Source organism: Castor canadensis, chromosome 6 (genome assembly GCF_047511655.1).
Source record: "Castor canadensis chromosome 6, mCasCan1.hap1v2, whole genome shotgun sequence".
Taxonomy (NCBI): Eukaryota; Metazoa; Chordata; class Mammalia; order Rodentia; family Castoridae; genus Castor; species Castor canadensis.
In genome coordinates, this window is record NC_133391.1 from 142,906,499 (window position 1) to 142,932,874 (window position 26,376).

The window sequence follows — 26,376 nt, forward strand, 5'->3', positions numbered from 1 at the left end:
GAAGTCCACGGATGCTCAAACCCATTACATAAAATGGTGTGGTATTGGCATATAACTTTTGTATGTTTTCCCAATGTATTTTATATCATTTCTAGATTACTTATAATATTCAACAGAACCTAAATGCTGTGGAAGCAACTATACCATATTACTTAGGGAAAAATTAAAAGGAAAAAATAGTCTGTACATGTTCAGTTCAGACACAATTCCAACAGGACTAGCTACACAGTACACAAGTGAGATTCAAGATAAAGAGTGCTGGAGAGAGGCTGGGAATTTGTGGGTGGCCCCAGCAGGGTATGTGGGTTTGTGTACCACATCATTCACATGGACTCCTAGGAGTACTGTCATCCTCTGCTTTGCTTTTTGAAAACTTCTGGAATTTTTGTTGTGAAGTAGTTGAATCCATCAATGCAGAACCCACAGATATTCAAGGCCAACTGTATTCCTGTTCATCCAGTTAAATGAGGTGAGTCCCTTCCTAAATCCTTTCAGTACATTTCAGTGGCATTGTTCAGGTTTAGGTCATAAGTCCTTGCTACAAATGCAAAGGTGGTGAGAAAGCAAGGATCTAACATTGTTGTAAGAGATGGGCTTTGTCACCATATATTGAGTGTCTTCTAGATTGGCAACTATCAGGGTTGACTAAGTATTAATGATATTGATGCTTATTAACACTTAGTCTCAGTCTTAACTGGCCTTACTGCCTGACAAAACCTCTGCTTTGCAGAGTTTCTTACACTTTAGCATACACACAAATATCCTGTGGAGAATTTAAAAATGCAGATGGTATTCAGAAGATCTGGGATGGAGTCTGAGTTTTGCATTCCTACAAACTCTTACAAGAGGATGGCAAACCTTTCAAATTGACAAGCACTTTGAATCACAAGGCTCTTTTCAGTTCTATTTCAAATGTAGCCAGGAGATATTAAAAGAAATGTGCCATTAGGTTGTTTCATCATTGTGCAAGCATCATAGTGTACTGACACAAACCCTGACAGTGTAGGTCAATCAGTGAGTGTGGTCTTTTTTTTTTGTGGTACCAGGGCTTGAACTTAGGGCCTACATCTTGAGCTATTCCACCAGCTTTTTTTATTCCGTTAGGTATTTTCAAGATAGGGTTTTGTGAACTATTTGCCTGGGCTGGCTTCAAACTGTGATCCTCCTGATCTCTGCCTCCTGAGTAGCTAGGATTATAGGCATGAGCCACTAGCGCCTAGCTTGGATGTGGTCTTTTGATGCAATCAGGAGACACAGTAAACACAACATATACAACTGCATCCTGTTTTACAGTAAAACACTGCATACTGCTTTACAGTAACCATTTTATATAACTAGAAATAGTACACTCTAAAATAATGATAAGTATGGTACAGTAAATGCATAAAGAATAGCAGTCACTTACTATCAAGTATTATGTATTACACATAATTGCATGCGTTGCTGTTTTATACCACTGATATCTAATGACTGTTAATATACATCATGACAAGTGTGTGATCAATACAGTGCACCATGACAAGGTCATGAGGAATGCCCAGTATCCTTATTTGTTTACATGCTAGTTACACCAGTTTACATTCCCACCAACACTGTGTGAAGGTTTCTTTTTCCCCATAATCCTTCCTGCACTTGTTTTCTTGATGATTGCCATTCCAATAGGTGACATGGAATCTCAGCATAGTTTTGATTTGCCTTTCCTTTATGACTGAGGACATGGAACATTTCTTCATGCATTTATTAGTCATTTGTACTTCTTCTGAGACCTGCCTAATCATTTGCCTGTGTATCAGTTGGGTTATTTGTAGTTTTGCTATTAATTTTTTAACTCTTTGTATATTCTGGATTTTAATCCTTTATCTCTTACATAGCCTGTGAACACTTTCTACCATTCTGCAGGCTGTTTCTTGATTCTACAAACTATTTCCTTTGATGTGCAGAAGGTTTTATTAATTTGGTACAATTCAACTTTTCTATCTTTGCTCTTATTTACTGGGCAACTTAAGTCCTATTTAGAAGATAATTGCCTGTGCCCCTATCTGCCAGAGTTCTCCTTATGCTTTCCTATTATAGTTTCAAATCTTACATTAAGATCTTTGATTCACTTTGAATAATTGCACAGTATGAGAGATATGGGTCTAGTTTCAGTTCTATACATGTAGATAACCTGTTTTCCCAGCATTATTTGTTAAGAGACTTCCTTTTCTTCAACACGTGTTTTTGTATTCTTTATCAAAAAGCAGATAGCTTAGCCATATGGGCTTATTTCTGGGTCTTCTGTTCTAGTGGTCTTTTTTTTTTTTTTTGAAAAGGAAGATTTTTAATAACTGCCTTTATCACCAGGTTAAGTCATGCAGTTACAAAGTAGTTAGAAATTTCTGCAGGGGTTTAAAAAAAAAAAAAAGCGCGCTCATTGTTACATAAATAGTATCTAGTACTTCACAGGACACTACTGTTCAGAAGGCCCTGACAAAGCAACTCCCTACAAAGCACTCAGCCCCAGGCCGTCTCCAGCCTGCTGTTAGTGAAGCAGAGTGCAGAATGTGAAGCCTCTGAATGGAGAGGGCATGGCGGGCTGAGCCAGGGCCACTGGCACTGCTCAGACCCCACCAGACTCCAAACAGGAAGCCCGAGTGGTTTTTTTTTTGTGACACTACTCAAATTATGGTTCAATTCAATTACTCAACACAAAAGGAAAGAAGTAGTTAACATGATAAGGAAGTTACTGGTTTCTTTGGACTATGTGTCATAATTACAGTCTGCAAATTCCCAAAAAATAGCATCTGTCATGTGCAGGTATGAAGAGTTCTCCATAGAGCTTTTTATTTTTGCTGGACAACAATATGTGACTGAAAACCTATAAATGATACTGTTTTATGTTATAAAAATACTAGCTTTCTTAATTTTTTATGTTTATAGGCATTTACTGTTTGCATCAAGGTTAGGCTTGTTAAGTGATTAAAGGCAATTTTATTACAGTAGCATGTTTTTATTTTATTCTGAAATAAAATGCGTAAGAGAAACAGCATTATTTTTGTTTGCAACTTATAAAATTGAGTTATTCTGCTGACGTAAAATACCAATAATGCACTTGAGGACCATGCTACCTTCTGAAAATGCCACACACTTGTCCAGGGCAAGTGACTGCTCTTTTTATTGTTGCTGTTGCGGTACTGGGGTTTGAACTCAGGGAGTCATGCTTGCTAGGCAGGTGCTCTACACCACCAATAAGTGATTGCTCTTGACTGCCTGCCCTGGCAACAGCACTGACCCTGTTGGGAAGAGCCTAGAACAAGGCAGCAGAGTCAGATGGAAGAGATTTATTTAAAGGCCAAAGACCTAAATGGCTCTGTGGCATAGGTTATTTACACTTTATGACACTCATCAGCTTGTACATGATTTCCTGAACTTAATCTCTTTCTTCTTAAGGGGCTGACTGAGAGTGACTTTGTTGAGAACAGTGTCCATTATCTAATGACTTGTGAGAGAGTTCTGTGGTTACAGGTAAACTTGCGATAGGTCTGCCAAAGTTACAGATGAAGAGGGTGGTGAGGACATCAGCCATGATGCATCTATGTGAAGGTCACACCGGCTTTGTTGTACACTTTGAAGGCTTTCTCAATGGCATTGACATAGGCAGCTGTTCTCAGGTCCATGCCCAGGTTATAATTCATGGTTGTGCGCATAATTTGCCTGGCAGAATGCTCCATAGTGTAGGCTAAGCCTGAGTGCACGATGTCTTTCTCTGAAGCATCCGATATCCTGTCCTGGAACTCTGCTGTGGGTTCCACAGGAATAGTTCCTCCATGCTTTCCAAAATTTCTTTTCAAATTTTCTTGAACAGACATGAGCAAGTGGTAGTTAGAATCCCTTTCATATTTGAAGGTCAATCAACCATAGCTGACATGGTTTAGATTCTTCAGCCACTCAAAGTAAGACACTGTCACTCCTCCAGCATTCAAGTAGAGATCTGGAATAACCATGATGCTCCTCTCCAGGAAAATCTTATCAGCTTCTGGAGTGGTCGGTCCATTGCCACCTTCAGCAATGATCTTGGCTTTGACCCTGGGTGCACTGGATTTGGTCAACTGCTTCTCGCTGGCAGCAGGAATCAGTATATCACAGTCAGCCTCCAAGATGCTTCCTTCATAGACTTTTGCCTTGGGGAAGCCCAGAATTGATCCATGTTGCAATTTGAAATCTTCCAGTTCCTTTGAGTCAATACCATCTGGATTCCATATACTCCCATGAGACTCACCAACACCAACACATTTAGCACCAAAACGATGTAAATATCTCATAGAATGCAGGCCTACCTTACCAAATCCCTGAACAACAAATGTCTTATCTCCAAAGCCTGCTGTCATTCCTAGAATGCTCATGTAAGAAGCTTCATTGATAAAGTTTTCAATCCCATGGAAAACACCACGGCCAGTAGCAGAGATGTGTCCATGGATACCTCCTTGACTGATGGGTTTACCAGTAACACAGGCATGTGCATTAATATCATAGTGCCCTATGGTGCTGGCATAGGTGTCAGCAATCCAGGACATCTCCTGCTCACCCGTGCTCATGTCTGGGGCAGGCACATCAATGCCAGGACCAATAAAACCCTTCTTTGCTAGCTCCATGGTGAACCTCCTTGCGATCTTTTCCAATTCATTATCCATATAGTTCTTAGGGTTGATCTTAACACCTGCTTTGGCACCCCTAAATGGCACATCAACCACAGCACACTTGTATGTCATCAGAGAAGCCAATGCTCTTACTTCATCTACACTTACATCAGTACTGTAACGGATACCTCCCTTGCGGGTGGAAAGAAGAGGAGTGCGAGGTGTATTCCCAGGCCTGGGACCAAGGGAGGAAGAGCTTGGCGCAGGCTGCCCTGTTAAGCTGCAGCTTCCTGCCTGCTTCTAGTGGCCTTTATGTCTGTTTTTGTGCCAGTACCATGCTGTCTTTGTTACTATGGGTCTATAGCATAATTTTAAGTGTAGTACTGTGATATCTCCAATATCACTCATTTTTGCTCAAACCTGAGCAAACCTGCTTTTGTAATTCTGGGTCACTATGTTCCCATATGAATTTAAGGATGTATTTTTCTATTTCTGTGAAGAATGGAATTTTGCTGGGAATTGCATTGAATCTGTAGATTGCTTTTGGTATTATACCCACTTTCCTAATATTAGTTCTACCAAGCCATGAACTTGGGAGGTTTTCCATCTTCTAGCGTATTCTTCAATTTTGCTCTCCAGTGTTTTATAATTTTTATTGTAGAGGTCTTTCATTGCTTTAGTTAAGTTTATACTTAGATATTTTTCTGTTTTGAGGCTATTGTAAATGAATTGCTTCCCTGATTTCTTTCTTAGCCTGTTGTTAACATAGAAAATAGCTACTGATTTTTAATGTTAATTTTTATACTACCATATTTAGAAGCTTTTTGTTAGAGTCTTTTAAGTATAGGATCACATCATCTGCAAATAGGGACAATTTGACTTCTTCCCTATTTGAATCTTTTCTATTTTTCTATCATATTATTACTCTGGCTAGGAATTCCAGTACTATATTGAAAAAGAGTGGGGAGAGCAGACACCCTTGTCTCATTTCTAACTTTAGAGAAAATTATTTCAGTTTTTCTTTATTTAATATGATGTTGACTATAAGTTTGTTATATGTAGCCTTCATTATATTGAGGTTCATTTCTTCTACTCCTTGTTTCTGTTCAGGACTTTTACCATGAAAGGATGTTGAATTTTGTTAAAACTTTTCTGCATCCATTGAGATTATCATGTGATTTTTGTCCTTGATTCTGTATATGTGCAGTACAACATTTGTTGCTTTGCTTATGTTGTAACATTCTTGCATTCCTGCATCCCTAGAGTGAATTCATGGTGTATGATCTTTTTACTATAAAGCTGAATTCAGTTCAAGTACTTTAGTAAGAATTTTTTGATCTACGTTCACCAAAAGAACTAGTCTACAATTTTCTTTCTTTATCATTGTCTGGTCTTTGTATCAGAGTAATACTGGCTTTATAGAATGAGTTTCATCACATTCCTTTCTTTTCTATTCCATGGTAAAGGTTGAGGAGTATTTGTGTTAGTTCTTTAAAGATCTAGTAGAATTTGGCAGTGAACCGCTCTGATTTTGAGACCTTCTTTGTTGAGAGACTTTGTTACTGTTTCATTCTCATGGCTTGTTACAGATCTATTTAAGTCCCTTCTATTTAATTGGTTCAATTTTAGTAGGTCAGATGCATCTAAAAATTTATCCATTTCTTCTAGACTTTTCAGTTTATTAGAACATAGGTTTTCTAAGTATTCCCTAATAATCCTCTGCATTTCATCGGTATTTGTGGTGATTTCCACTTTTTCATCTCTAGTCTTATTAGTTTGAGTCTTTTCTCTCTTTCTTTAAGTCAGTTTGACTAAGGATATATTAATCTTAGTTATCTTTTTAAAAAACTCTTTGTTTCATTGATTCTTTGTATTTTTTTAGTCTGCATTTCATTAATTTCTGTCCTACTCTTTATTATTTCTTTTCACCTATTAATTTTGGGTTTTGTTTATTCTTGTTTGTCTAGGAGCTTAATGTACATCATTACACCATCTGAGATTTCTCTGATTTTTCTGATGTAGGTGCTCATAGCTATAAATTTCCTTCTTAGCACACTGCCTTTGCTGTATCTCAGAGGTTCTGGTAAGTCATTTCTTCATTTTCATTAGATTCTAAGAATTTTTTTATTCCCACTCCCCATTTCTTCAGTGGTCATTCAATGATGCGTTATTTAGTCTTAATGTGCTTGAATATTTTCTATAGCTTCTTTTGCTGCTGATTTCCAATTTTATTCCATTGTGGTCTTACAGAATTCAGGGGGTTATTTTAGTTTTTCTATATTTATTAAGACTTGTCTTGTGTCCTAAAATATGATCTATTTTAGAGAAAGTTCCATAGGGTGATGAGAAGAATCTGCACTGGGCAGCTCTTGAATGAAATATTCTGTAGATATATGTTAATTGCATTTGTTATGTAATGTCATTTAATTCTCAAGTTTCTTTGCTGATTATTTTGTCTGCATTACCTATATATTTGTGACAGTGGGGTATTGAAGCCTCACACTATTATTGTTGACTATACTTCCACAGTCAAAAATAATTGTTTAATGAAATCGGGTGTGCCAATGTTTGATGCCACATATTAACAATTGCTATCTTCTCTTGATCTGTTGCTTCCTTCATTAATAGGAAATGACCTTTGTCTCTTCTAATTTTGGCTTGAAGTCTGTTTTATCCAACATGAGGATAGTTACTTCTTAATGCTTTGGGGAATCTATGTTCTTGAAAAATATTTTTACCATCCTTTCACCTTAATCCAAGGTTTGCCTTTCAGTGAAATGCATTTCTTGTGAGTAATAAATGACTGGGTCTTGCTTTTAGTCCAACCCGCCAACCTATGTATTTTGATTGGAAAATTGAGACCATTAATAATTCAGTGTTAATATTGTATGATATGTAGCATTTCCTTCACATTGTTAAATATGATGTTTGCTTCTTTTCTAATCCTCATTTTCTAATCTACTTGTCTAGAGGGATTTATTATTTTTTTAAAGTGAATACATTAAAACATTTTATTTAATTCATTACTAATAAGAGAACTGGTGAAATGTTACAATTCACTAAAAGGAAAAGATAAACAGCTGAGAAATACATAGATGGGAATGTTTTCTTTCATGTATTTTCCTAGTTGTGTTTATCTTCCTCATCTGTGTATAAGATTCCTTTAAGTATCTTCTGTATTGCTGTCATAGTGGTCATGAATTCTTTTAGTTTTTATTTATCATGGAAGGTTTTCATTTCTTTTTCAATTATGAAGGTTAGCTTTGCTGGATATATTAATCTAAGTTGACAGTTATTTTCTTTCAGAGCTTATAAAATATTATTTCCATGCCTTCTTTGCTTTTAGAGTTTCTGTTTGAACATCTGCTATTAGGTTTGCCTTCATATATGGCTTGCGCCTTCTCTCTTGCTGTTTTCAGTATTTGTTTTGTTCTGTATATATAGTGTTTTGATTACAATGCACCTGGACGTGTTTCTTTTCTGATCCTGCCTGTTTGGTATTCTGGATGTTCCTTTCTTTCTGCTATTATTTTGTTAAATATGTTTCCTATGCCTTGAGCAGGTATCTCTTCTGTCTTCTGTATTCACAATGCACGGGTCTGATCTTTTGATGGTGTCCCAGAGTTCTCACATGTTCCATTATTCAGTATTTTTTATTTTCTTTGTTTGATTGGTCTAATTCCTCTACTCTGTCTTTGATTCTTGATACTGTATCTCAACTAGTTCCATTCTATAAATAGTCCTTTTAATTGAGGTTTTTGTTTGGGTTATGGAGCTTTTCATTTCTAAGATTGCAATTTGACCTTTTTAAAGTATTTCTATATCTGTATTGAATCCTTCCTTCATATCCTACATTGTCTTTCGTATTTCATTCAACTGTTTATTTGAATTCTCTTTGAATTCATTCAGCTGATTATTTGTGTCCTTTTTTATACTTGCCCTCTTTCATTTCCTTGACTGTTCTAATATTTTTCTTTTGAGTTCATTGAAATTTCTTTTGCTTCACTTCTGTTCATATCTTTTATTACATAGTTACTGACTTTTAGAGGAGACATGTTGCCTTCTTTTTTTCATATTATTTGTCTTTTTATATTGTAAATTACACATCTGAGGCTAAGTCATTCATTATAAGTTTTAATCACCTATATTTTTTCAGTCAAAATAGCCTCAATGATCAGGCAGGATAGTGTAGTGGCCAACTTTAGGTGCTATTTCTCATTATTGAACCATAAAGGGTATGGCTTAGTAGCCAAGCATTTGCTCAGTGCTCAGAACACAAGGCCTGATCGCCAGCACTGCTCAGATTGAGGTAAACTAGCTAGAGTATTTTATAGAAGGGTTGGTCTGCCTACTTCTGGGCTGCTTTCACCATACAGGCTTCATCCTCTTTGTGTACTGGGAGCCACTGTTGACTTCAGGGACCTTGTGGGCTGGGAAGGTTCCAACTTACTCCACACACACTGCACTTTCTGTACTCAATTGCAACAAATGTACAAGCCTTGGAGTTACCCCTGGATGTATCAGAGAGGAAAGAAAGAACAGTGAGTTCTGCAGAGGCTTAGGGAGAGCTTAGAGCCCTGTTTTCTCTGTCTGTTGGCCTCAATGCTTACAAACCCCATCTAGCAGATTATCTCCCTTTGTGAAGGAGGAGGCTGCAGAAGTTTCAAGATTCAAAGGATCTGCGCTTGGACTCTTAGTCCTGTCAGCAAACAGATGCCAGGATTCAATCCCCAGGGACAGGTCTCAGACACTCCCCAACAATTTACCTCCCTGAAGGGGGAGAAGAGACTGTGGGATTTAAATGATTAGGTAAGTTTTGGCAGACAGCTCTGACCCACACAGCAATCAACACTCACAACCAGGAGGCAGGTTCTAGAAGCCAAAAATTAAGCCAGCCTTAGGCTCAGTGTTTTGTTTCTGCCCTAGTCTCAAGCAATGGGACTCACTCCTGGCCAACGAGGGTGAGGCCTCTGACCACCAAGGCACTCTACACTGTTGGCACAGTTCCCTGCAGTTTGGACTTCTCTGCAGGGCCACATCAAACCTTCCCCCTCTCTTTGATGACTTCTTGTGGCTTCCACCCAGACTTTGGTAGGATCCTGTGATACTTTTTGTGGAGAATACAGAATACACCTTGATCAAGAGTGGCTTGTGGGTGGTTATTATTTACCTCGGTCCACTTTTCATTTAATAAAAGACCTTTATTTGGTATTGCTTATGTCTTATATTTTATTAGATGAAGTGTATACAGAGCTTTTAACACACTGGCTGGCACATGCAGAATACTTACATACCAGCTGATAAACTAAGAGTTGTGCATTCATTCTCATTTAAATACTCACAAAAATATTATGCAGTAATCATATTATTATCTTAATTTTGCAAAGATTATTTCCAGTTTTGAGAAGTTAAATAGTTTACTCAAGATCATACAACTAGAAAGTGATAAAGCCATAATTCAATATTCAATCTCAGCATCTCTGACTTCAACACACACACACACACATCATAACATATATAAAACATAAATGTATTATGTCACGTATATTTTACAGACATAATTACAAGTTTTATTAAAGACATATGTATAGTTTGTTCAATGGACATGAAAAGAACCCATTGAGAAGTGTGACCTAAATTCATTCCCAAACTGAGAAAAAACTCAAAACATGTTCTAGTAATGGTGGCTTAAACAAGACAGATTTTATTACACGACAGCTTGTCAAGTTTCAAGCAATCTCTTATTGTCAATGTGCATAGATTTCATTTGTGTTCTGGTCCTCAAAGAATAGGAGAAAAGATGCAACAGCTCTGAGATCATTCAGGTTCACAGCAGATATGGACATGGATTGTTTTAATCTTTGTTTATAACTGGGCAAAATCCAGAAACACCAGTGTTTTCTCCAAACATCCCTTCGATGTTATCTTTGGAAAATCCAGTTCATCTATATTATGCACACAAAGGAACATCTTTTTAATGCTCGGCCAAATGAATGGATTTTTTTAGAGCTTACTTATTTAACCTTTTTTCTTTTCACTTTACAATATTTCCTTCTTTAATTATTCTTTATGTATCTGTTTGTCATCTATCTTTATTATTAACCAGATTACTCTCTAAAGCCAACTAGAATCTGTTTTCAATTTTGTTTTGTACTGGTCAACCACAACATTCCCAGAATTTGGTATGAATTTTTTCAATTAAATTGCAATGACTTTAACTTGGAAATATTGTTGTTCTTTCTGGCTATATATTTAGCAAGAAAAGAAAAACAATTTCTCCTTACTTTGATAATCTTCATCAAATATTGAAACCCTGATCCAAACAAAATACAGAAGTAGTATCAATCCTTGGAAACTAATGACTAGTAAAACACACAATGGAAATTAAGAGGTACTGAAATCTTTGACATTCAGTTCATTCAGAAGATTGTTTTAAGAAATCTAATGTGATCACAGTCAACTCAAATTTTGGGTTGCAATATTTAAAAATAGCATTTGCTCTATATTTAGAGTTTGATTATTACAAAAATTCTCACTCTGGCTTTTGCAGTGTTTTCATTCTAAAGATTTGCAATTTTGCATCAGTCTAATTTTCAAATTCTACTTGCAGATGGTTTTATAAAGGTATGGGAAAGAAATCATTTTCTATGTGGTAAGTCTTAGTAGAAGAATTTATAGATTTATGAACTTCCACTTGACCACTTTACTTCTAATGCTGACATTATAGAAGTTTATTCATATTGATTTTCCGCATCCTGTCATTTGAATCACTCGATGGTACTAAAATAGGTTTTGTTGAGTGAGACTTGAGCAGATAGTACTCAAATATTACCACTGCACCCAAGTGTTCTTTGAAGAAACTGTGACAAACATAGTGAATACTTATAAAACTCTGGTTGAAAAGTAATGCTCCATAAGGAGAACACATTAGCCAACATACCTGGAATATCACTAATCATCAGCAAAAAATAAGTTAAAAAATAACAATAACAATTAATACCAGTAGGAAATATTAATATATATGCCGATGAGATTCAAATGCCAATAACCATAAACAGACATCACATGACAATCATTCCCTGTTTCTGGCATTTTACCCTCATGATGGCCTAATATAGATGCTACCAATCCATCCAACTATTGATTTACAGAAAATAGAGATTAAACTACCACTGATTGTGTTCTATCTCACTCATTTATATATAATAAGTATACAACATATCTATAGTAAGTCTTTTTTGCTTCTTTTTTTATTATTGTTGTGCTGGGATACATTGTGACATTTACAAAAGTTCTTACAATATATCATAGTTGAATTCACCCCCTCCATCATTCTCCTTTACACCCCCTCATTTCTGAAATAGTTTCAAAAGATTTCATTTTTCCATTTACATACATGTGCATAATATTTCCATGATATTCACCTTTCTACACCCTTTCCTTATACTAGGGTTTGATATAATAAATCTTTAATAAATATAATAGCAATCACTTATCAGTAACTATGTGCCAAGCATTCTCACTCTGCTTAATACTTTATGTACATTCTTTCCACTTAATCATTACAACAATCTTAAGTGGTAAACGTTAGGTTTTTCTCCATTTACAGATAAAGAACATGAGGTTCAGTTAGTTTAGGTGACTTACCTGAAGTCACATGGTCAATAAGCATCTATTAATTACCTCTTTATTCACATTGTCACCTCTAACTCAGTGCCCCTGAGCTAAATCTCTTACCTGAGCAGAGGAAATGAAGAGAACTTTCTTTTATCCTCATTTCTTCCTTTCTTTTTCTTTTTCCTTTCTTTTCTTCTTTTAAAGCAGTTCTTCACTAAGTAGCCCAAGCTGGCCTTGAACTCCTTATTCTCCAGTCTCAGCCTTTGGAGTTCTGGGATTAGAACTCCAGGAGTCACCACGACTGTAGTGCTGATTTTTTAATAACAAAGAATGACCATGTTTACAGCCAGCCACCTGTTGCATGGAAGGAAAGCCAAGTAATGAACAGCAGAATTCAAACCAGTGAAGTCACAGACCAACCTACAAATACAATTTTGAGCTTAAACAAAAGAGAAATGGTTTCACCACCCAAAATATATCAAGTCTGATGTTAGAATCATTACCTAACATAAAAGAACTGGAACAAAGTTTCTAAGTAGGGAAAAACTGAAAATTGATATGCTTTATTGTTAAGCAGTCAAAATGTTTTCTTAACTGAGAGCAGATTTAAGTAGATATAGTCCTTATTCAAAGACTTTTTGTCATCAACATTTCTTCTAAGAGCATTAAGTATCTTCCTGGCATATTTTATCTCTTTCTCACATCAGCACAATGTCTTGTAAAATAGGGAGCCAAAGACAATATAGTGTCACACTTTGAAGATGATTTTCAGTAATCAAAAGCATTTCTACTCAAAGAAGTCTATGAATTCACTGCCACAGATGAAATAGTTTACCTTTCTTCCACTTTCCTATCTTCTATGAATTACAACTTCTCCACCACCCATTTTTGTAAAAGTGGTAGAGGGGTAAATATATGTATATATATATATATCACCACCCATAGCTATATATATGCGTATCTGTCTATATGTATATAATTAGACTGAGGCAGGAGAATTGTGAATTCTAGGGCTACCTAGTGAGACCTTGCCAAAAGGAAGGAAGAGGAAGGAAGGAAGGAAGGAAGGAAGGAAGGAAGGAAGGAAGGAAGGAAGGAAGGAAGGAAGGAAGGAAGGAAAATTTTGAAGTAACACTCTAGAACAAAGAGTTAAATGCTGGGGCATTAGTAAAACTTAAGTGCAGACACCACACTCTTTCCAGTATTCCAAAATGAATTATTGATTGGCCTACAATTCATATATTATTGAGTTTTATCCACTGTTCTGCAAAGGCTAGTTTATTTTAATGATGTTCACCACTTAACCAAAAAAAATCCTCAGTAGCTACAGGACTGTAGTTATGGGGGTTGCTGAAATGTTCTAGTTCCATCACAAATGTGTCAAGCCATGCAGGGGCTGCTCAACACATTGCAATGTGTAGCTGACAGGAAAATGTGACATAAAGCCTGAGGCCTTTTCTTCACCACAGTGAGTGGGATTCCTGAGATTCTTATAGTACATGTGATACTTTTCATCAAGAATTACTGGTTAAATTGTACTTATCCATGACAAGTGCTAACAGAAATATACTGATTGGTGACATTTGCAATGATATTAGGGATTAAACCAGTTTTATGTCTAGATGTGTCCTTACAGACATGAGTTTTCAAATATTATTGCTGAGAGTTTTACAGAGAATAACTTCCACTGGTGAAGGTTACCTTACTATTAAAAGAAGGAAAACTATTCATTAAAGAAAATTTAGATGAGAAGAAAAATATAAGTCAAAGAAGAAAAACAACAATTTTTGATTATCCAAATTGCATTATTTTCTTCCTTATCTTCTTCCCCTTGAACTAATCTACTGCTTTCTATCTATAAATCACTTAGATTTAAATTCATTGGTTTATTAAGGCAATAAAGAAAATCAAAATTTCAACAAAATACATTAGGCAGGATACATTTTAGAAGTTGCATTTTGCTCTTATAAGATATAATGATTGTGATCATACAAAATAGAAGATACTAAGATATCAAATTCTTAAAATAATTTCAATTTCCTATGCTTAAAGCATGTTCTGTGCAGTAAAGACACAAATTTTGTAACTTACATATGCTTGGGATGATAGGGATTGTTGAGTTTATCCACAAAAGTGAGCACTAACCCATCTACTTATATCTCTAAAGGAACAGGTTAACCCTAAGGAAACAGGAATGGGGCTACCAACTCCTGGGAAAAGATCTACCCTCTTCAGAGTGAAGAAAAGGTAAGAAAAAGTAGGCTAGGAAGCACAGATTATATTTAACCCAGTTTCTGCAACATTAAAACCCAATGTGCCCAGCTCACAAAACCCCACACCCCCACTTGACCACTTGCTGTGATTCCTTGCCAACCAGAGAGGCCTCAGAGACAGGTATCATCATATGCCAGCAAAGCCATCATGAAGACCTCACATTGGTGGCTTCTGCCAGGCTGAGAATGTTATACCTGTGCTCTGGTCTTACAGGATCTGTGGAGTCTCTGGTCTCCCTGAGGCCACCTAGCAAACACTGGAAATTTAAGAAAGTTATTCTCTTAGTGTTTGACCAATGCAAGGTAGGAGATGAGGAAAAATGCAGCAGAAAATTCCCACCCTTCCTTTTCCTGTATGGACAGTACAGTTCTGACACAGTGGTTCTCTATAACTTTGCTAAAGGCATCTTGAGAGGGGAGTGCCAAATGTGTTTATTGCAAAGCTATGGCCAGCTTAGTGGTGCACTTTCACTCTGGATTTCCTGAAGCTGCACTTCCACAAAACATTAGCATGTATTTTTTGCCTCAAGCTCTGTTTCCTGATGAATTCATGTTAACACAGAAGTGGGAGACAGGTTTTAATGTTAGGCATGCATGAAATCTAAACCTCATGAAATGAGCCTGGTAGGATGCAGGGCTAGTCACCAGGTCTAAGTCAGAGTCAGTATGAAGTAAAGAAGCTGAACTTCTCCTGTGGAACCAGAAGTGGGAATGTGAATTACACTTTCCCAAGCACAACTAAGAGAGTAGATATGATGGAGAGCAGGTAAGTTCTCTACTGCAGTGTTGTTCTTTGTTTAAGGTCTGAAATCACAATGAAGGGCACTTTATTAAAAACAAGACCTGACTGAGTTTTAGTATAAATCAGCAGAAGGGAAGAAGACAGGACAATCATGAAAAAGAATTTGCTTACATATCTTTACCTCTGGTTACACTAACATAGGTTCTGCCAAATGTTAACAGGGGTCCAGACTTTAGCTAACAAGAAATTTCAAGAGAATCAGCCTGAGAAATAAAGGAATATTCCACCAGATTGCAGAATCACTTCTTTCAGCAAGGCTTTAATAGTCAGTATTCACATTAAACAATAAAATCTGTTAAAAAAAAAAAAAAGCATATGTGAGTGGTCAAGAAAAATAATGATTTCAAGCCAGACATGATGATACATGTCTGTAATCTCAGCACTCAGGAGACAGGGGCAGGAGGACTGTAAGTTACATAACAAAACCCTGTCTTTAAAAGACAAAAGGAACAAACTCCTTCCCCACCCCCAAAAAGTTATGATTTCAATGTTAGGAGCCCTGCCTACTAGTTTTGTGATGTCATCCTGTCAGTTAAATGTTTTGAGTCTTGGTGTCTTCTGTGCCTACAAAGAATACTAGCCTCACAAGATGGTTAGCTGAATCCAGATAGATAATGTGAGAGGTCTTTTTAAATCTCTGCCTCAGTTACAATGTTTCTGACTACAGGATAGAATGTATTCAACTAAATCGGTCTAACACTTTGAAAGCATATATTATCTCACATAATCGGAAGTCCAGAAGACATTTCCAGCATTAGCGAATTCAACAACTCAAAAATATCAACAATTTGCTTCAGTTTCCTTCAGTTCTATTGGGTTCACCTTCAGTTTGCCTCAGCTGCAAATACCAGGTCCTCACATAATTTTATTGAAAAGCCCAAAGAAAGTTTCCTGTGTCTCCCTGTTTATATCAGGGAGAGGAAAATCTCCCAGAGATCGCCACAGACCTCCTCTTATATCTCATTGGCCAGAACTGGGTACCATGCCCCATTCTAAGCCAATCATAACTGGGGAAGTAGGATTGACCAAATTGGTTAAAACCATTCATCTGTGAGCTGGGGATAAATTCCATCCCTTCTGATAATCCATTGCCAACACATAGGTGGACAGAAACAAGGTTCTGTTGGCAAGAAGTGAAGAATAGCTTTGACTAAGAAACAAAAGTGGCACCAAAAGTTAAAGTGTTAAAGACTGTATGAAAATCTTTAGGGTTTTTGTTTGTTTTATAAATAAGAACATGCTCCTTTCCTTAAAGAACTTAAAATCTAACCTGAGAAAACAACAAAGCCAACAAGCTTTACTGAAATAAGAATGATTTATTCTGGGTAACTTTTACCTGTGAAAATAGATTTACTGTATAATAAATAATAGATTTCCTGTATGAGGCATTTATCACTTAATCAGTCCTGTTTAACAAAAAAAAAGTAGAAAGAAGTAAATGACTTCTTTCATGACATGACTTCCCCCCGCTTGGAAAACAATTCCAGTATGAAACAAATTCCTAATTGTTACAAATCTCAGAAAAAGTTGATTTTATCAGTTTCTTTATATTTGGCTTTTGATTTGCGTGCAAACTGTATGGTTATCACTCTAGGTGGGGGTCCTAACAGACCACAGCCCTCCTAACATGAGGGGATACTAACAGGGGAGGGGTAATTTCAACTTTTACTTGATGACTGATGACAGATATGATACAGAATTTCAAAGAATTAAAGACAAAACCAAGAATTTAGGAATTTATAAACAATTGTTTAATAATACTGTAAAGAATAGGGAATATTTTCTTAAGTGATTCCCTCCACTGCCTGTCTTTCTCCACTTCCCATTGCCTCTGTGTTTGAAAACTGTCTTGTCATTGGTTTTTAATTAAATCGGTATGTTTAGCTTATTTAACAACAGACTCAATTATTTGCTCCTCAAGATTATGTTTTTTCTTTCCTCAAATTCAACTGGTAGACTTTGTAGATTCTTCTGCATAATAATGATACCAGGAAACCAAGGCTCTAGTGACAAGAAGTAAATTCTACACCTCAGCAACCCCACCAGCAAGATAAAGCACTGACAACTGATTTTTTTTTTCTTTTCCTTAAGGAAAAAAAAGGAGAAAAAATATAAGGAAAAGCTCTCTAAAAGCCTTGACAATAAGCACACAGAGAGAGCTCAAAAGAGAGCAATGGGTGTACAGCTTTCTAAGATTTTAAATGCTTGGTGGATGCTATGACAGCCCCTTCAGACCTACTGCTTGCTGCAGGGTGAGAGCTTGGGCACTGAGCTCCTAGCCCCAAACTTCAGACATCCACACAGAGAGAGGAGCCAACCAGACACAGGGTAAATAATAATGAAAAACATGTTGCAAAATTTTCTTTAAAATTATACGTCTATTTTTCTTACATCTATAATCCTGCTAGCAAATGAAGGTACACAGTTTCACTAAATCATCTAGATGTCATCCAAGTAAAAACAGAAAAACAATTTTAGTGCGATCTTAAATGATTCCTTCGTTGCAGACACAAGCTCAAGTCCCTGTTGTATCAAGATTTCCCCTCATTCCTGTATCAAGTCAACCTAGGACAAAACCATTCCTGTCCTTTGCTGCCAGACATCAAAAAAGAGATTTATTATTTTTCATATGCGTTCCACTCCTTTCTCATAATAATCTTCCTTCTAGCCATATCAACTTGCTTAGCCATTTCTCTTAGTCCAATTGTTGCATTTTAGCTGATCTCCTAAAACTTTTTGGAATATTTGTTACTCACGTACCATTCATTCTTGTTCATAGGCTCCTAAGACATTGCACCCACATGGAAATTCTGCTAAACTAGACATATCTTGGGTTTGTCCTAAATGCAAGCATTATCCAGAAGGTTTCCAGGACTTCACGTTTTTCTATATCAAATAGCCTTATGTACACTTGTGGCTATAAATACCCACCCTGCATACATCTAGCTCTTAAATTATAGTTCTCCACCAAATAGCAGACCAAACTGTCAGCAGTTAAATTAAATCAGGGCAGAGGTGAAACATGGTGCCTAAAAAAAAAAAAAAAAAAAAAAAAAAAAAAAAAACTCCTTTAGTTCAAATCTGTTCTGTCTTCTGACCATTTGTTACTTTTCCCTAAAACCAGATTAAAGCACTCATGTTCTTTCTGGCTGGTCCTTTTTTCCCTCTGAATTGCTAAATTCTGCCACTTCCATGTCTTCAGTTAATTTCTCAGTGAAAGCATCTGGTTTTTATTACTATGTTCAAGACCAGGTTCCTATCAGCTCATTTCTATACTATTCTAACCATGTTGAGTGTTCTTTCCACAATTGAAAAAAGAAATCAGTACCTGGTTTGCATTCAAGAACCTTTTGATGACTGCCAGAATGACTCCAGAGATAGCCTTGCAAATGTGAGGCCTAGAGAACAAACCCTAGTACCATCAAAAAAAAAGAACCTTCTGAATTAAGGTGTCACCAGTATGCATAATCTTAAAAACATCCAGGGTACATTTACTTTATTAACCAAAAGCATTCATTACAGGAAACAAGAACTACAACAATGGAAAGAAAAACCAAAACAAGAAAAAAAGGGTAAATTGTTTTTTTAAAAGGTTAATGACAAAAGTTTAAAAATGATTATATTGCCATCTGCTGGACTAGTAAGGGAAGTACATTTGAAGTAATTCAAGAATTACCTTTGATTTAAAAACAACAAACTTACAATTAACAAATTGCTAGTAGGCTTTCTCTCTCAGAGACTATGCTTTCCCCCTTATTACTGAGAGCATTTTGGTGAACCCAATAATGCAACGACTGGTGTTATGGAGAAGTAAAGTGTCTTGTCCAATATTAGGTAGCCTTTAGAGGCCACATTTTCTGTTTTTTGTAATAGTTTCAAAGTTTCAGGTCTTACAGTAAGAACTTTGACATTCTTGATTTGATTTTTGTACAGGATGAGAAACATGGATCTAGCTTCAGTGTTCTACATGTGGATATCCAGTTTTCCCAACCCCATTTGTTGAAGACACTATCTTTTCTCCAATGTAGTGTGTATGTGTGTTGGGGGGGGGGCGTTATTGGGGTTTGAACTCAAGGCTCACACCTTTTTTGTAAATAAATTTTTATTAGGATATGTTCGTTATACAGGGGAGAATTCATAGTGACAATTGTGATTAGACATGTTATACATTAGTTACATTGCCCCCATCATCTCCCCCCCGAACCCCCTCCTTACCCCACTTAAAGCAATCACAAGAGGTTTCTTAGTTTTGTTTCATATAGGTAAGGATTACATCTTGAGCCACTCTACCAGCCCTTTTTTGTGACTTTTTTTTTCAAGATAGGGTCTTGCAAAGTATTTGCTTAGGCTGGCTTCAAACCATGATCTTCCTGATCTCTGCCTCCTGAGTAGCTAGGATTATAGGCATGAGTCAGCTCCAATGTATGTTTTTGACTCATTTGTCAAAAATCAGCTGGTTGTAGTTCATGGTTTTATTTCTGGGTCTTCTATTACATTCCATTGGTCTATATGGCTGTTTTCTGCCAGTGCTGTGCTGTTTTTGTTATTATGTCTCTGTAGTATAATTTGAAACCAGGTATAATGATAACTCTAGCATAACTCTGTTTACTCAGGATTGCTTTGGCTATTTTGGGTCTTTTGTGCTTCCTTATGATTTTTAGTGTTGATTGAAGGTATAGGCACAGAAAACAACTTTCTGAATAAGACTTTAATTGCTCAGGAAATAAGAGCAAGAATTGATAAGTGGGATTGAGTCAAACTCAGAAGTGTCTGCACATGATCAAAGGGAAAACTACCAGAATTGAAAAACAACCTACAGAATGTAAGAAAATATATGCTAGATAAAGGATTAATATCCACAATATATAAGGAATTAAAAGACTTAAACACCAAAAGCACAAACAACTCAATTAATAAATGGGCAAAGGAATTGAACAGACACTTCTCAAAAGACAAAGAAAGCACAAATGGCCAGTAAACGCATAAAGAAATGTCTGACATTCCACCTCACCTCAATCAGTTTGACCATCATGGAGAAAACAAACAACAAATGCTGGCAGGGATACAGGGAATAGGGAACCCTATAGACTGTTGGTGGAAATGTAAATTAGTGAAGCCACTATGGATGCTCCTTAAAAAAGCCAAAAATAGAACTCCCATATGATCCTGCTGTCTCACCCTTGGATATATATCCAAAGGAATGTTAAGTCATTGCATTCAATAGAGGCCCCTGCACACCCATGTTTATTGTAGCACTATTTACAATAGCCAAGCTATGTAATTACTCTAGGTGCCCAACAATTGATAAATGAATAAAGAAATTGTGGTACATTTACAATGGAGTGTTATTTGGCAATAAAGAAGAATGGAATTATGTCATTTGCAGGAAAATGGATGGAGCTGGAGAGCATCAAGCTGAGCAAGATATGCCAAGCTCAGAAAGACAAACATTGGATATTTTCATTCACATGCCAAGTCTAGACCCAAAACAATAATAATGTGAAATGATTGTAAAAATGGGAGGATCAGCATGAACAGGGAAGGGGAAAGACGAAGATGATGGTGGTTGAGTATAATTTTAGAAGTATATTACATATATATATATATATGTATGAAAATAGCATAATGAAACCCACTAACACTGCTAAAATGGAAGGAGGGGAGAAAGAAGGGGGCTAAGAAAAAAACTGAGGAGTGAATTTGACAAAAGCACATTATATGAATACATGGAAATATCACAATGAAACCCCTTTGTACAACTAATTTATTCTAATAGAAAATAAATCAATAGAACATGCTTGACAGGAAAGAAAGAAAATCACATGTTCTTATAGTACTTAATAATTCAAATCCTCTTCATCTTTTAAAACTCAAAATTATTTGTTCCAATGAAGGCTTCCCAAGCCAAGTCTCACCTTCATTGTAATTAAAGACTTACTGTTTGTGTACACACTCCCTCTGGGACACGGATCCCATTGCATTGTCCTCACGTGTAACATTTCCTGTACTTGCTTCTCAATGTACAATTGTGCTTAAGAACCCGGTCTCTAAATCAAATTGCCAGTTTCAAAAAGTAAATTTGCTACTTTGTTAATTATATTTACACAGGGTCCAGCTATGTAGAATTATGGATCCTCCTGCCTTGGTCTCCCAAGTGTTGAGATCACAGGTGTGTACCACCACACTTTGCTCATAATTAATAAGTTTATGGCCAGTTTTTTCTCTGTCAGATGGAAATAGTATTATTTCCTTCACAGGATTGTTGGTAATATTAGATTAGCAAAAACTGTAAACAGTGCCTGCCATGCAGTGAGCACTTAACAATTACTAGCTAATATTAATTTGAGCAGATTATTGCAAATACCATTATTTGTGTAACTCATATCTGTACCAGCAGGTGGCAGTAAGTCTTACATAGTCTTACAAAGGTAACATTCATATAAAGACTTATTAGACAATTTTAAGTCAGTTCGAACTTTTGCGACTCTGTTTTATGAGTTTTGACAACTGCATGCAGGTGGAAAATCGTAACTCCAATCAGGACAAAGAACATTTCCGTCACCCTAACATGTCCCGTCACTATACCTTGTGTTCCCACCCCAACCCCTAGTGACCTCCAACCCCTATGGATCCCTGATTGACTTTTTGTCACTCTAGCTTCTCTTTTTAGAAATTTATGTAAATGGAATCATAACATTGTGCCATGTTTCCTGTTTGGACTCTGCTGTTTAGTATCATTTGATATTATCCATGTGGTTCTGGGCAGCAGTACTTCATTCTTTTTTTATTGCATTTTAGAATTGCTTGGATATTCAGATTGTTTCTGATTTTTGACTCCTGTGAATACTTGCACACAGGCTTTTGTGCAGAGATATGTTTTCATTCCTTTTGATAAACACCTAGAAAGAGGGTTTTAGCATGGATGATTAAGTGGAGTTGGGGGTTTTTTTGTTTTGTTTTGTTTTTCTGGTGGGACTGGAGCTTGAACTCAGGGCTACACACTTGCAAAGCAGGTACTCTACGACATTAGCCACATCTCCAGTCCATTTTTCTCTGGTTATTTTGGACATGCATTCTTATAAGCTATTTGCTGGGATTGGCTTCAAACCACGATCCGAGTAGCTAGGATTATAGGCACAAGCCACCAAATGCCCATCTTGGGAGGTAGAAAGCAAGAAGATTGCAGTTCCAGGTCAACCCAAACAAAAAGTTAGGGAGGCCCCATCTCAATTTCTAAGCCAGGAATGGTGGTACATGTCTGGGGTCCTAGCTACTTAGGAGGCCATAAACAGGAAGATCACAGACTAGGCCAGGCCTAGGTAAAACATAGGACCCTTATCTGGAAAGTAGCTAAAGCAAAAAAGGACTGGGGGCGTGGCTCAAGTAAGCCTGCCTAGCAAGTCTGAGGCCCTGGATTGAAACCCCAGTGCTATCAAGTAAATAAATAAATACATAAACTTAAATGGTTATACTATTTTGTATTTCCACCAACAAAGATGAATTCCAATTGCCTCACTTCCTTGTAAATACTTAGTTTATTAAATATCGTTTTTAGCTATTCCAATGAGTAATAATGTTGAACACTTTTCATTGCCGTATTTGTTAATCATGTCTTCCCTGCCAGTCGCGGGTCTTTTGCCTATTTTGAAATCAAGTTATTGTCTTACTACTGAGTTGCTGAATATGAGTCAACAGAATTACCAAGCTTTTCTTTGTAAACTGTTTTCTCTGTCTAGAATCTGAATGAGGAATAGTTCCAAGCCTACATACAGATCCATTAACTCCCCAAGAATAGGACCAGATGTGTTTCGTTGTTGTTTTCTTTTTCTCATGAAGCTCTTCTAGCACTCATATGGTCATTATCACTGAAACCTCAAGTTTTCATCCAATTTATCAAGAGTTTTTCAAATAACTCACTTTTGCTATTCTTTTTCTGTCCTTCTGAAAGTCTTATTGCTTAGAACAATTGATGTCATAAGTGGATCCTACCAGTCTCTTTTTATTCTTATTTAAACTTCTTTTTTTCTTTTATTTCTTAGATCATGTGTGTGTGTGTGTGTGTGTGTCTGGTATGATTCCTTAAACTAACATTTTGGGTCATTACTTACTTGATACTTAGCAGTGTCCATACTGCTTTTCACAATCTTCACTTTTGAATTATACCTCTTTTGCTTTAAGTTTACTTTTAAAAGTTTTTTTCCCCTGTTTCTCTCATTCATTCCAAAATCCAGCTTGACGAGGTTCAGTCACTTGCCCTGATTGTTGAGGCCTGGCTCTCTTTCATCCTCCCTAACCTGTTTAAAGTTTAGAATTCCTTCAACACTGAAGAAAGATGAAATAAACGGTGTGAAGTTTGGGTTTGAAAAGAAAACATTTTACTGAAACGCAATTAGAAGAAGAAACAGTAGAGGAAGAGTTTTGAGAATAAGAAAGAAAACCAGATTATTCAAACAGTAGAAATCAAAATGGACAGGATTTTGTGGGTGAGAAGCTAGCTAATAATTCAGAAGATGCCACAGGGAACTCCAAGTGTGATTAGTTTGTATCTGTCAAAATCTATGTGAGAAGCAGAAAACAGACGTGGACTGAGAAGCTGAAGAGACTGAAACTGGTGGAAAAAAAGATGTTTCAGCATTCTGAGAGGAAGACTGATTAACCAAAGAACAATGAGAAGCCCAAAAGGCAAGGGTACCAAAAGCGCTGGTAGAGTACACGCACCTGGGGCTGAATCGCCAGGTCTTCAGCATCAGTTGTAAAGGCAGTGGAACAGCATCTAACAAAAGTGGAGGCATAGTTTACAGAAAAAAATTAATGCCCCAGTTGAACTTGAGAATGAAGAAGGCAAGCTAAAGAAACAGAAGACAAAGCAGAAAGTTAGGACCTTTTTGTAAAACCCTTCCAAGAAAAGGTGGAACATATTTAGCAGAAAGACAGAAAATAGATCATGAAGCTTGTTCAAGGGTTCCTTCAAGACTTTCAAGAAGTTGATGTAAAAGAGACAACAACAAAAAGAAAACAGAAGATATGTCATAAAGATTCAACATGAAGAAGGCAAAGTTCAGGAAAATAGATTAGAGAAAATGATAGAAAAAGAGAAGGAAAAGAAGTTGATTGAGGACAGGGAGCTGAAAGTTGAAAATGGAAAATGGAAAGAGCTTGTGTACAGGAAAAGTTCAAGTAAGGTTGACAAGAAAGGCAAAATAACAGGAAGAATGTATTAGGAAGAAGAACACATAAATGGAGGGCCTAAAGAACTCAGAAGAGAAAGAATTTTGCAAGAGGCTATGGCTTAGCCCTCGAGTACAGAAGCTAACTGCAAATGCCGACATTGTACCAAAAGAGAAGTAGCACCAAGATTTTGAAGCAGGGTTTGTAGCAAACAAGATTTGCCAGGACAAGACCCAGGAGACAATAAGCACCTCTCCGGTGCCACCCGTAAATGCACATCCCATGTTGTGAGTGTACTCTGGTAAACTTCACTCTTCCTAAACATCAATATTTTTAACAGACTATTGATATTTTAACTAGAACATATTTGCACATTCCTTTAAAAAGAAGTACAGTATTCTACATAACCTCTCCAATTTTACCACCACCCTTGCAGACCTCAAATTACCATTGATGGCATGATTCCTTAGAACTGGCAGATCTATCTCCTGGGCAATTGTAAGCGGGAAAAATATGCTTCCCTCTCCACAGGCTGTTGACAAAAGGCCAACCAGCTGCATCCTGGAATTAATGAGAGAAAAGCCACCAGATTCCTGGGCTTCTTCCAGATCCTCAGACAAAGATAAGTATCACCTAAGGGGCACTTTGTGCAGCAAGCCAGGCCTCTTCTGGGCAACTGTGGGCTGTAGCAGCCCCTCCTTGGGTTGCTTGGGTGCTGGCTTGCTCAAGCATCTGCGTATCTGTTGATTTTGCTCTAGGCTCCACCAGATGTGCTGGTCTCTTGTCAGGTCTACTGTTTTCAATTCCAGGGCCTTCCAAGGAAAACCTCTGGGCTGCTTCAAGGCTATCTTGGGAGCACTTGGAGCTTCGGCTTGCAGGCAGGGCCCCTCACCCTCTGACCATTCCTCTCCATCCCCCAGCCTCAAGGTTACACAAGTTGACTGCTTTGCCCAGCGGGCGCATTAGAAGGAGGAAGGGGTCAAACACCACCACCTATTCAGAATCCCTTGAAAACTATTTAGTAGATTTATGATTATCATACACTTTTATTTCTTTATCCTAACATTTTAAGTTCTTTAAGAATAGGTATTTTATCTTTTAATTCTATCTTATCTCCATAGTCTCCTTATCGTGATGTCCACTTGAAATTCTATAAATAGCTTCTGTTCCCAGAATTCACATTGGTTTATGTGTTTTTTTAAAAAACAATACCAAGGCACATCTCTAGATGGGGCACATGATACACTTACCCTTCCAAAGAAAGCTATCGGAATGTTATCAGGTGGCTCTGAGACTTCCATATCTGAATTTTCAGGATCAAGTTTAGAAAGGATTTACCTCATATGAAAGGGGTGGGTAAACATCTCACTTATTAAGCCTGAAGAAATCATTTCTATGAGTGAGAAAAAGAATGAGCAATTTCCCACACCTATATTCCACACATTAGCAAAGTGAAATGTTTACTTTAGAAAGTGAAAAGAACAGATGCTGGGGGTAGGAGTGGGAAGGGAAGAGGGGAAAGAAGATGTGCAATTTAAAAAAAAAGTTCTTCCTTCAAGGTTTTGCCCTCTGGGTTATTGGGGTTTTTGATGTTGTTGTGTTTTGTTTTTTGTGGTGGTGGTACTGGGGTTTGAACTCAGGGCCTCACACTTGCTAGAACGGCACTCTACCATCTGATCCACTCTACCAGCCCTTTTTTGTATTGGGTATTTTCAAGACAGGGGCAAAAGAACTATTTCCCCTGGCTGGCTTTGAACCCGTATCTTCCTGATCTTTGCCTCCTGAGTAGCTGCAATTATAAGCATGAGCCACCAGCATCTGGCTTCCTCTGGACTTTTGATTTAAAATTCTATTTCAATGCTACTTGTTAAATGCCATTAAAAAAGAAGTCAGACCTCAT

General features: G+C 37.0%; 1 protein-coding gene and 1 long non-coding RNA gene across 2 annotated transcripts; one reads left to right on the top strand and one right to left on the bottom strand.

Moving 5' to 3' along the window:
* Positions 1-289: 289 nt before the first annotated feature.
* Positions 290-25,849, top strand: LOC141423934 (uncharacterized). Its single transcript, XR_012448701.1, has 3 exons — positions 290-469; positions 14,401-14,480; positions 25,008-25,849. It is a non-coding gene; the product is annotated as an uncharacterized lncRNA (long non-coding RNA).
* On the bottom strand, positions 3,437-4,811 carry LOC141424209 (glutamate dehydrogenase 1, mitochondrial-like). Its single transcript, XM_074077555.1, has one exon. It carries the CDS (start codon positions 4,746-4,748, stop codon positions 3,891-3,893), a length of 858 nt encoding a protein of 285 aa, XP_073933656.1. The 5' UTR covers positions 4,749-4,811; the 3' UTR covers positions 3,437-3,890.
* Positions 25,850-26,376: the final 527 nt, after the last annotated feature.